The sequence below is a fragment of the Lycorma delicatula genome, chromosome 2 (genome assembly GCF_047948215.1).
Source record: "Lycorma delicatula isolate Av1 chromosome 2, ASM4794821v1, whole genome shotgun sequence".
In the NCBI taxonomy this organism is placed as follows: Eukaryota; Metazoa; Arthropoda; class Insecta; order Hemiptera; family Fulgoridae; genus Lycorma; species Lycorma delicatula.
The window spans coordinates 224213988-224227708 of NC_134456.1; the positions used below are offsets into that span (position 1 = coordinate 224213988).

General features: G+C 29.0%; 1 protein-coding gene across 2 annotated transcripts in view; it reads left to right on the forward strand.

Annotated features, from left to right (window-relative positions):
- The window catches only part of Uvrag (UV-resistance associated gene), a 52452-nt gene that overhangs the window by 16231 nt on the left and 22500 nt on the right, over positions 1–13721 (forward strand). For both annotated transcript variants that reach the window (XM_075357267.1, XM_075357266.1), the window contains one exon: positions 8999–9275. In XM_075357267.1, the coding sequence (XP_075213382.1) occupies positions 8999–9275 (277 nt within the window). The remainder of the gene's footprint in view (positions 1–8998; positions 9276–13721) is intronic.

The window sequence follows — 13721 nt, forward strand, 5'->3', positions numbered from 1 at the left end:
CTGACACAACCAGCTTCACTCTACGATGCTGTGATAAAAACCTTCCTTCTCACTGTAAAAATGTATTTCTAAAGCAGGAAACTGTGTAGAAAATAAATTATGTTTGCCTTTTATTTTTCAGTAAATAAATTAAAAAAAAAAAATAAAATCCCGTTTATATTTGATTTATCCTCATAGAAATTTTTATTTTTAATCTGGAGATTTCTTTTTGTTGATTTAACAACAAAACGAGCACACATTTAACAACAGCAGCTACATTTAACATTGCTGTTTTTTTTTTTATTATATAATATTATTAACATTGCAATACACAAATAAAGCCATAAAAGTTATTTACGATCGGTAGCAAGATTAAGAAATATTCATAGAAAATTAATGTTTAGAATATATTTCAATGTTTATTGTAAATTAAAATTCAAAACTTGAATTTTTGATAAATTATGTATATGGCTCACAGATATAACATATTCATGTTAATGTAATGTAGCTCTAACATGTACAGATCCCATGAAGAAACTTTCAGGATTTGTTCTGCTGATAAAAATAATGAAAAAAAATCAGAAACATATATCTGGAAACACTTTGTTTTTGTGTTATGTCTAGTAAAAGATTTCACCCAGATTTCTAATAAAAAGAAGCCCTACTGTGATTTTTGAGACACAAATTAAGGAGTGCAGTGGTTTCTTAAGTAATTCGAGCTGGGAAATAGGATAAAACAGGTCCCAGAACTGTAACTCCAGTAGTTTTTTAGGTATCGGATGTAAAACACAAAATTTGGTGTTGAAAAACAAGTTCTTGTTAGGCTTGTAGTGTAATAGCTTTGTTAAATGACTAATAAATATGGAAGATCTAGTGACAAAACTTGTAGAGAATTTAATTCTAAGAAAATAAATGTAAATACAGTCAATAAAAAGTAAATAAAAACTTTTAAAAACCAGTTTTTTATTAAAGCAAAACAGGCAAAAAATAGACAGAAAGTCATATTATTCTTTCTGTAACTAATAAACATTATTCTTAATTTAGCAAAACAAAAAAATAAAATACATGAAATGATAAATGGTAATAGAATAATAACATCAGTTAAGTAAGTGTTGGAAATTCCCTCCTTTACAATGAACACAGCACTCTGCCCAATGTAAAATATTTCTTTTTCATGGCTTTCTGGATTGTTTCGTATAAATTCAATAGCTTTTTGAATTTAAAGAGTAACTCTTCTTTAGTATTAACTTTTTTTTGGTTATTATCGTTTTCATATGGCCCCAAATGAAGTAATCTAGTGTTGTTTAGTCGGATGATTGTGGTGGCCAATCAATCGGTCCACCATGTCCAATCCAGTTTAAGAAATTGGCATTAAAGTGATTTCTAGCTACCAAAGGAAAATGTGGCATTAAACCATCATGCTGGAAGATCATTTGCTTGCTATGTAGTTTGTAAAGCTACATTCTCCAGAAAAGCCGGCAAAGTATTTTTCGAGAAATGAACATGTGCATCTCCTATAAGGTTTTCATTGAAAACAAATTGTTCCAGAATTTTATCATAAATTATGCCATACCAAAATTAATGTAAAATCTTTGTTGGAAACTAGTTTCTACAGTATCATGTAGCTTGTCTTCGCTCCATGATTGGGTATTTTTAGAATTCTCATAAAAGTGGCTTCATCAGTAAATAAAATTGAATTTACTTTACTTTATTGAATTTACTTTAATAAGTGTTGTTTAAAACCCAATGACATAACTTTAACTACTGGGGATAATCTGTTGGCCTCAAATTTTAAACTGTCTGCCGACAGAAAGGATAAAAAATTTCTTTCTGTAGGATGTGCAACACTTAGTTTTTTGACAAATGATTGCGACATGAAATTCACCTTGTACTAGTGCCTGGGTTACGCTGAATATGTTGAATCACACAATGTTCATCATTAACATGATAATTTATTCAGCGTTCAACAGAAAATGAATTTGTTAGAAATTACCCTTTCGTTTGTAAATGCTGATACATCAAAGAATGTTTTTTAGGTGTAGTAATAATACTGTTTATTTTTCATCTGTTTTGCTTCAATAAAAAACTGATTTTTAAAAGTTTTTATTTTTTGTTGCCTGTATTTACATTAGTTTTCTCAGAACTAAATTCTATACAAGTTTTATTACTGAATCTTCTGCATTTATTAGTCATTTAACAAAGTGTGTACTACATGGTTCGAACAACTATGCCTAAGTGCACCTTTCATTATTCAGAACTTATGCCGCTGGATCATTAATATCTTTGCTTTATTTGTACTTAATTTACAACACATTTAGATACATTGTCACTTATATAAATATTATATCATTAGTTAATTATCTTGCATTGTTAAGTTTAAAATGGCGTACATGTAGAATATTAATGTTTAAAGAGTATTATACAAGGTCTGTAAATAAAGTAATGAGACTGGTTCAGAAAAACTTTTTGTTTACAATCCAATTATACATGGACTATCACCTTCAAAGTAGTTCCCTTGAGAAGCAACAACACTTCAAATGGTTTTCCCTCTCTTCAGAGCAGTGTTGGAACTCAGAAACTGGATATCCTTCAGATGGTCAGTTACATTTTTGTAACTGTTACATTTTGTAATGTCGTTAGTATTGAAGAAACAAATTAGTTTGGTTTTGATTTTTAATTTGCTCATTTTTGCTTTTTTGGGATGTGGTGAATATGAAGGGTGCTATTACTTGTCCTGGCATTTTGTGTCTGGGTCGTACTTAAATATCAAGATTTATCACAGAAGAATTCAAGGTTCTTCCACCCTGTTATTTTTCTGTTCAACAGTGAGGTTTTTTTGGACCAATTTTGCACAAACCTTTTTCATGTCTAATTTGTTTGTCAAAATTTAATGACTATGGTGCGGTTCAAATTCAATTATTCTGCAATCAGTCTGACATTTAATTACCAGTCACACTATATCAAGTCTCTAATTCCAACTGATTCTTGGCCATCTGAAAATGCTTTAAACCATCTAAAAGCTTGGGTTCCTGACAGAGCGTCATCTCCGTAACCCCTTTTCAATTTTGAAAAGCTTTCAGTAGCATTTTCACAGAGTTTGACAGAAAACTTGATTGCGCAATGTTGCACACAATTAGTATCACTTATTTTAATAACGCACAACTAAAACTTGTTTCAAGAAAAGTTTGTTTACATCTCACATGGCAACAATAGACTAAAAATATCAATACCTAATATAAATCAGCTGTTCATATAACCATATGTTTACTAGTAACTTTACAGTGTTGCCACTTTGGCTGCCAAAAAAAAAACAAAACTAGTCATTGCTTAATTTACAGACCTTGTATAATTAATGTACTTATATTTAGTTAAATATTTAAGTTACATCCTTTAATGATTGATTTAGACTAACAATACAATTAGAAAGAAAAAATAATTGTAAAAATCAGCTGTTGAATGCATTAGATACTTTCACGAGGAAATGCGTAAGTACTAAACAATTACGTAGTTCAAGTCTGTGTAATGTGATTTGTTTTAAGGGGGCTAGTTTTGATTTAGAACATAGTAGATTAGATGTAAGTATATGGTTGGTGAATAAGGTATGTATATAAAGGCAACAACCGTAGCCCTTAATAGAGGCATCAGAAAATCTATGCAATTGAATTGAATGAATTTTACTATTGTTAGAATTAATAGATCTACTTATCTTAAATGTCTCAATTAAATGTAATCCATTATACAATGAAAGCCCCATTGTATTAATAATGATTTGGGTAATATTTTATTCCAGTCAATGTTGAGTTGTCGTAATGACTGCATAAACTGTTTGTATAAAAATATAATACGGTCAATGAGTTCTAACAGATCATAGACACCTGCTATGATAGAGAGAATATTCCTTTTGGTATAAATTTTAGAATTGTTTGAATGAGTGATTTGGAAATTTTTGTTCTTCCATAGAACTAGAGTACGTTTGTTTTGTTCTTGTTAAGATAGTATGGATGAATTATGATTATATGTAGAAATACTGCAATTATTAGAATACCATGTGTGAAGTCCATACTGTTGTAATAATTTGAAGATATCATCCTTTAGTTGAATAACTTCATTTAGGTTATCTGAACCTGTAATGAGATCATCAACATAGAAATCATTTTTAATAGCCATTTTAATCATTTATTTTCATTTTTAATCATTTTTTTTGTGGAAAATTATTTTCATTTCCAGTTGATATTTGAATGAGATATCTTGTGGCTAAATTTGTTGCACAAGAAGTTCCATAAGTTACGGTTTGTTATGCATAATGTTTTATCTCTTGTTTTGGAGAATTATGCCAGAGAATCCATTGTAAATTAGAATCACTGAATTTAACTAGTAATTGTAGTACATCGTTTTTATGTCTGAGATAATGATTAATTATGAATTCGGAATCTTAACAATATAGAAAATAAAATTTGTTGGACAACAGATCCAACTAGTAGAGTATTGTTAAGAGATAAACCGTTAGTGGTTTAGATGAACCATCAAAGACCACTCAAAGTTTAGTATTTAGACTAGTTGATTTAAATACCATTTGATGGGGAAGGGTAAATAATACACATTTGATTTGTCTATTATCAAATCATCGATTCATAATTAATCATTATCTCAGACATAAAAACGATGTACTACAATTACTAGTTAAATTCAGTGATTCTAATTTACAATGGATTCTCTGGCATAATTCTCCAAAACAAGAGATAAAACATTATGCATAACAAATCAAGTCATGTTTGAGATTGGGATCATCGTTTAGCCTTCTTTCCAATGATAAAAATCTATTCTTTGCATTTATGAAAGAATCGCCTAGTCTTATATTATTGGGTTTACATGGGTATGCTACTACAAATCTGCCTTGATTGTTTCAAATAAAATTGAGTTGAAAATGTTTTTTGCGAATTGATTGTTATTTAGCTATAAAATACCATAACTATGTTCAGTAACTTAGATTACCTCTATAGGCTGAGAGTTTGTTGCGTATATGTTTGTATACTTAAACTTAACTCTATGTATTTGCTGGTTAAATAAAGAAATAAATAAAAATAAATAGAACTTTCATTAAGTAGAATATCTGTATTAATTTCCTCAATTTTCTAGAAGTTTTCAAGTGCAGTCGAAAGATTTGTTGAATCTTTTTGAGAAATGGAAGATGGAATTATTGCTTTTAGAGTTAATCAGAAAGCAATAACAAAGAATATATCCCAATTTGGTTTCTTGGAGAATAGGATATTTAAAATTTTGAATAAATTTACTAGGTAAAATAGAATTCAAGTAAAATTGTGCTCCAATAAGGATGTCAATTTCATTTGTTATGTTAAAATTCAGGATCTGCAAAAAATAGATTATGAAGCAAATTAAAATGTGAGATATCAAAGGTACATGTTCGAAGGCTTTCTGTTATCTTTGTTAAAATAGCAGATTGCAATTGGAATGAAAAGTTCATATGTAAAGAATGTAATGTCTATAACTCTATATTCAGAATGAGAAAGTGTATTATTTATTCCTAAAATAGGAACATCATTTTTTATAAATGGAAGTTCTAACCTTCATGCAAATTTAAGGGTACAAAAATTTGTGTGATTTGCAGAGTCTAGTAAATCTCAACATGTATGAATATTACCATATACATCATTAGTAATACATAATGCCGTAGATAAAATTATGTTTTTATTTGATTGCAATTTAAATGACGAATGATTAATATTTTCAGACTTATTGTCTTTTAATTTAGATTTAATGTTATTTATATGAATAAGAATATGATGTATTTGAGAACAAATCCCACTTACACTACTAGAACAACATTCGTCAACTGAATGACCTTTACCTAAACAATTGAAAAAACTGTTGTGATGTTCCAGAAATTTTTTCTGTTAATCAACAGAAAAATAATGATAAAAATTACAAATTAAACATTGCTTATAATTAAGTTTTGAATAACAGCTAAATTATTTGCCTTATACTGCTTGTTAGTATTTATTTTAAGTGTAGAATTTAGTTCCATTGTTGTGTTGTCCCTTGGAGTTACGTTTTAAGATGTCTTGATGGTTTGACTTATTTGCATTAATATTTTCAAGCACCTGTCTTGTAAATTCAAGAAATTCAAAGAAATCTTTGAAAGTGGGAAACCTTTGAATTGAAAGTTTCTCCTTTCATAATCTGGAGGTATTGTAATCTAACTTTGAAGTTAACAATAAAGTGTCATATGTATTGATTTGACTGTGCATTACTTCAAGAGCATTGACATATGAAGATACATTGATAATAAATTTGGATAAATAATCCAAAAATTCTCCCTTTATGGAATTTAAATTAAAAATACAATCTGCATTATGAGATGCAATTAAATATTTATTGTCAAAACAATAGATTAGATATAGATATCTAATCTATTAATAGATTTAGATATCTATAGATTAGATTTAGATAGTGGAATTTTTGTAAATTACTTAAATCATTTCTTTTATGTACTAAATCACTAAATGAACTGTAATAATGTTACCAGCCAAAAACATTACCTCTGAAAATTAATCGGTTGTAGTTGCCCTTTGCTTAGTTGCTGTAACTACATTAATTTTTTGATCAATTGTTGTTTGCTTAATATTATCTATTAAACATTGTAGTTTACATTCAAAACTGCATAAATTGTCTTCAACCTGTACACGATCTGAACAAATATCCTCATCATCTTCAATTTCAAGTTGTGTTTGAATGGCATCATATTTGCCTTACAACTCTTTAAGGTTTTTTAATTTAATTCGCAAAAGATGAATATGTATTTGAGAGACATATTTTTCAATAAATGTACCAATTCTTACTGTAGAGGATCTAATTGATTCTCTCTGTCTAATTAATTGTTCTTTGTTCATTATGAATTAACAGTCTTAATTAACAATGATAAATATAATTAAATGAAATTACTTTATGGTAATGAAGAATAAGTTGTAGGTTATATTTTACTGAATAATTGGCAACCTTAATAACTCCTTTTTTGATAACCATAAATTGACTATTGAACAATTTGTAACACCTAATGTGGATTGTCTTTAACCGAAGAATGTCACAATAAATCAAATCTTCACATATCCGTGGCACGTAGGACCAGAAAAAATGTACAAATAACTGTGTCTAAATGCACTTCCCCTGTATGCAGAACTTATGCCGCTGGATCATTAATGTTTTTCAATAAATACCTTGTTAGTGTGATCAATCATATTTTTATTATATGTAATTTTTAATATATTTATTTTAATATTGTATTATTAGTAACTTATTTCACATTGTTGAGGTTAATCATGATGTACATGTACAATATTTATATTTTAAGAAGTATTATGTTAAAGCATTTTATTTAGATTCACATTTAAGTTACGTCTTTAACAGAACTGAATTAACTTTAAATACGTCGTTTATTGAACTGATTTTACTTTAACTACATCTTTAACTGAACTGAATTAAATATTAATACATCTTTAACTCAACTGAATTAATTAGCAATAGTGTTATAAAGAAAAAATATATATTATCAAACAGCTGTTGAACTCAACTACATTAACATTATATTCCTTATATAAGTAAGAAGAAAAGAGTTACATAGTTTATCATTAATAAGAAGGACATGAAACTGAACACTACAAACCTAAAAAAAAACTTGTTTCGACATAGAATTTTGTGTTGTATCTCTTAAACTACTGGAGTTACAGTTCTGGGACCTGTTTTATCCTATTTCCCAGCTCAGATTACATAAGAAACCATCAACTTTACTCCCTAATTTGGATCCCAAAAATTACAGTATGGCTAATTTTTATTAGAAGAGTTGAAATCCAAGTGAAATCTTTCATTAGCTGTAACTTAAAAACAAACCATTTCCAGACCTATGTTTATATGAAATTTTTTCATTTTTACCAGTAGAACATCTGAAAGTTTCTTAGTTTCTTCATGATACACCTTGCATAAACGATCTAATACTCTAATAAATATAGTAAAATTGATGTAAGTTTATTTTGATATCCTAATATAAATTTGGTTGTTAATATACTTTACCGGTATAAAAAATTTGATAAGATATGAAAATGTAATTTTTGTTTAATATTTGTACTCTAGTTACATCATTACAATACATATGTGTTAGTCTTGTCTGTTAGACCAGTTTGCTCTATTCGATAACTGAGTTTTGTCGTAGACTACTCAAAGAAAATTGTACGTGTTTGAAATATTTTTTCAATACTTTCTACTGTTATATGAACATTGTGACTAATCCAAAAGAGATGGACAGTTTTATACTAACAATATACACACTTAAGTATTATAAACAGATAAAGCAGAAATTACTCTGCAGAATAGACCTTATTAAAATATACTTAAAAATATACAGAGTTCATAGTAACTTTTGCAGACAGGCTTGTGGTCATGTTTGCATGTCATTTTTCAATGTTAATTTACACATTTAGATATTTTGTGTACATTTATTATTATTTCATAATGTAACCATTTAATGTATGTCAATCGATCATTTTTATTTTTATTGTTTATAATTCTCTTTATTATACACCATTTTACACGGTTATCTAATCTTATATTCATACCTAAAGAAATTTTATAAATGTTTATTTACCCAGCTTTGATAGTCATATCATCTAAATGTTCTAATAAATTTCCATTCTTATGACTTACTATATAAACAATAATTGTAAAAAAGACTGATACAGATATATGCAAAATATAAACATTATTTATGACTTGAATTCTAGGATTTGTACTATAAACTGTATAGTAATTTTAAAAAGGAAGATCTGGGGATATAATAATATATAACCAGTTAAAATATTTTGTAGGATTCATTTTGTAGCTACATAAAGAAAAGTTCATAAAAGTTTTTTAAAGATCATTACATAATTTGATTTGTTGGGGTTATGTAATTTAAATATGTTATGCATGTTATATAATTTTAATATATTACATACTTTTTCTTTTGATCCAGGAGTTGTTATCAGGCTGTGGTTGCACACATCGAGTGGTGATCATGTTATTACTGTTTGGGGTGTCTATTTCAGTGGACTTGTTTACTTAGGTCCAAGACTAGGATCCTCAGACCCTAGTACATTCCATACAAATTCCATTGTATTTTACATGCAGGGTGGTTATTTCACAGCACCGCATTGCTTCAAAATTGCACAACAACCAATTTCAAGAGTTAAATCAATTTCTTTGAATGCTTCAGATATTCGACCCAGTTATTCTGTGAATCTGCTTTCAAGGTAAGTAAATTATTTTCTTCATTGAATTTTATGTTGATTTATTAAAGCTGTTATTCTTTATTAAAGTTGGAGAAGTTGAAATATTAGGGTCCTTCAGAAAGTTCTTGGCCTTACAAAGAAAAGAGAATTTTTTTAGGAATTTTTAGTTTTATTTTTCAATGTATTAACATTGCAATTCTACATACAGCATGTTTGGAATGTTGCTGTGCATTGGAGGTATGGAAGTGCAATGACTTAACTTTACTTAGTTATTACTTTGTATTTTTATTTCATTTTTTTTGTAGAAATGGATATTACAATAACTGGAGTAGTATATAAAAGATGTAAAATGTGAGCTCCTCCAACACCAATATAACACTGCACGCATTTCAGTTTGTTTTCAATAACCAGCTGATTTACACGTTTTGTACATTTGCAGTTTTTGGTTTGTCAATTGTGTGTGGTCTAATATGATTTACTGCTCCCATATAAAATAATTTGGGGGAGTTAGATTGGGTGATCACGCAGGCTACAAACCGCTTGAAGTGATTTGTTCACTAGACATTTTGTAAAAAAGTCATTGACTTGTTAGCTGTGTGGACTGTGGCGCCATATTTTTGGAACCAACCATGTTTGATTTCCTTTTCTGTTAACTTTCTAATGAAGTTTGTTAAAACAAGACAGTAATGGTTACTATTAACTGTGTATTAAAAAAAAATTAGATCCCAGTATGCGCATTTTACTTGTACTGACCCAGACTCCAATTTTTGCTTCGTGTAAAATTACTTGTGTAATTCATGGGGGTTAGTTGTCTATCACAGTCATGTATTTTGTGAATTAATATATCCTCCTAGATGAAACCACGCTTCATCTGTAAAAAAATATAATGTTGAGGACACTTAAGGAATTTTGGTCAATAAAACATTTAAACCAGTAACAGTACTTTAGTCTTTTGGCATGATCTGTTGTAGGGCTCAGTTCTTGATCATACATTACTTTGTAGGGGAAGAGTTTCAGTTCTTTTCTTACAACTTTGTGTGTGATAGCAAGTCTGATATCTTGCTGCTGTGCTAACTTGTGCATTGACTTTGATGGACTTTCAGCTATAACATCTGAAACATCAAGCAGCTTCTGTTCATTTAATTTAGGTGGTTTTCCACTTCAATTAGCATCATCTACAGATCCTGTTGCCCAAAATTTTTTGAGTTCAAACTGCGTTACGGTGAGGAACAAGAGTGTTTGTAAACTTTTCAGAAAACTTATGTTTCACTAAATCAGTATACTCATCACCTTCATAAAAGACATATTCAGTGTGAACATGTCCTGCTATTATGTTTCTTGCAACTATTGATTCTGGTAAACTAAACTAAATGAAACGAAGCATGTTCAATCACAACTCAACAACTGACATCTTGGTTTATTACTGAGCAACGCCCGATGAACCCATAGGGCAACCGACCTAATGTCAAAAGAACAGAATGCACCACATAATTCTAAAGCACATTGCAGAGCAACTTTCCGAATGCACTGTATTTAGATCAACAATTTTCCAAATTTTTTATGTTTTAAATAATTGATTTTTAATTTTTTTTACTTTTTGGATGTATTTCATATTTTTAATACCCCCAGTAGAATGCGATTTGTCTGACAGCAAAATAAGTTGTTGTGTCAGCTTTGACCTCACTTGAAATGAATTTTCATCAAGCAAACCATTTCTTAAGGTTTTGGGAAGAAGTAATCATTGGGAGCCAAATAAGGTGCATGTTGAAGCACTTTAAAATATAGGTCATGAGTTTTGCCATAACAATCCAAGTTGTATTTGAAGATGCATTATTGTGGTGAAAGAGCACTTTTTTTTGCCAGTTATAGATGTTTAGCCTGATAATCTGTTTGGTAATGAAGTGTAACACTCTCTGGTGATGGCCTTGCCTGTTTCTATGTAATTTATGAATACCACACCATGAAAATTCCCAAAAAAAAACTGTAGCCATGACTTTTCTTACAGATGGAACTGTTTTAACTTATTTTGAACACTTTGGCCACCTCCAACCCATTATTTGGACTGATGTTTGATCCCTGGTATATAATAGTGAATCGATGTTTTATTTAGTGTTATAAGATGTTAAAGAAACTTAGTAGAACTGCATTTAAATAAGTCTAAACATCCAGTGCTCAGTCTGTTGTGTTTTTGGTTGACTGTTAAAATACTTGGCACCTATTGAATTTTCAAACCAAAACCAAAACTTTTTTTTCAAACCAAAACATCATGTAAAATATAAAGTCCATCAAGATGTTTGAGATGTCAGCAAGCTTGAGTACTTTCAGTTAATGAACATTTAATATGATAATGTGGATTTTTGTGACAATTTTGCCAATTGTTGCAGTTTTTGGTTACCTTGAGTGTTCAGTATCTTGATTGGATGTATGATAACGTTTAAATTCAGCAGCCCTCTTTTTTTATGATGAATATGAAAGGGAAGAATCCTGTAAAGTGGAATCTAACTTTTTTTTTTTTGTATGTCTCGGGTTGAACCATTTTTCAGAAAGTGTTAAAAGATTGTATTCTTTACTCGAACACAAATAAACAACTGAAACTTGGCAGCACGCCATTTGAAGGATCATACTTGAAAAATGTATTTTATTTGATCATACTTATGCCATCTGTGTGTCACACTGAGAACTTTCTGGAAGACCCTGGTATGTTGTTGAAATTACAGATATAATATTATTACTGAATTACTAATGTAAGGCTAATAATAAACTAGGGCTACTAATAATCAACTGTTCTTGTTATAACCTAAATTAATTAATGGTAAACAAAAGTGAAGTCATTTTAAATGTTAAAATATGTATTATTAATTGATTCAAATTTTATGTAAAAAAATTGGAATAGTTGTTCTGTATAAAGTACAGTAGAGCTCCATCATAATGAGCTAATTGTTTACTGGTGAGTGTTATAAATTGTATGATAGTATAAAAAAAAAATTACAATGACATTGTAAACCGTACAGTAAGAATCTCGCAGATATCATTTCTTCCACTCAAAAAACAAAAATTTCTGTAATTTAAATAAAACTGTTTTTAACATGAAGATACTGATATCAAAAAAGGTAAGATACCACATTTCTATTATCAAAATCTGTTATTAATTTAGAATTTTGTTTAAAAAGAAATAAATGTTAAACATATGTAATAGCCCAATTTCATTTATTAAACAATGAAATCGGGTCGGTAAGAGTTTAAAAAATTTATTTAAATTTTTGCTTATTATATGGAATACTTTAAACATTGTTATTCTTATTATTGTATATATATTACATATATTAAACATGTATTTTTTTTAACAATTTTCAAAATTAATAACAGATTTTGATAATAGAAATGTAGTGTCTTACCTTATTTGATACCAGTTTTTTTTTTGTCTTCAGTCATCTGACTGGTTTGATGCAGCTCTCCAAGATTCCCTATTTAGTGCTAGTCGTTTCATTCTGGTATTTCCCCTACTTCCTGCATCCCTAACAATTTGTTTTACATATTCCAAACATTGCCTGCCTGCACAATTTTTTCCTTCTACCTGCCCCTCCAATATTAAAGCGACTATTCCAGGATGCCTTAATATGTGGCCTAAAGTTTGTCTCTTCTTTTAACTATATTTTTCCAAATGCTTCTTCATCAATTTGCCGCAACACCTCTTCATTTATCACTTTATCCATCATTTGTCCATCAGATTTTTAATATTCTCCTATAGCATCACATTTCAAAAGCTTCTAATCTGTTCTTCTCAGGTACTCCGATCGTCCAAGTTTCTCTTCCATATAAAGATACGCTCTAAACATATACTTTCAAAAATGTTTTCCTGATGTTTAAATTAATTCTTGATGTAAACAAATTATATTTCTGACTGAAGGCTTGTTTTGCCTGTGCTATTCGGCATTTTATATTGCTTCTGCTTCGTCCATCTTTAGTAATTTTACTTCCCAAATAACAAAATTCTACTACCTTAATCTTTTCTCTTCCTATTTTTAGATTTAGTGGTCCTTCATTATTTCTACTACATTTCATTACTTTCATTTTGTTCTTGCTTATTTTCATGTGGTAGTTCTTGCGTAGGACTTCCTCCATGCTGTTCATTGTTTCTTCTAAATCTTTTTTACTCTCGGCTTGAATTAATATATCATCAGCAAATTATAGGATCTTTATCTCTTTACTTGATATCAGGATACCACCTGTTATCTACTTGACATCAGTATCATTTTGTTAAAAACAGTTTTATTTATATTACAGAAATTTTTGTTTTTTGAGCGGAAGAAATGATATCTGTGAGACTCTTACCATATGGTTTACAATTTCATTGTAATTTTTTTAGATATCACTGCTTGTTGTCAGATTATTCTTTTATTTTTTTTTTTATGAATTACTGATTGTTATCTTATGGATTTATTATTAAAATATTTTGCCTTTCTTGAA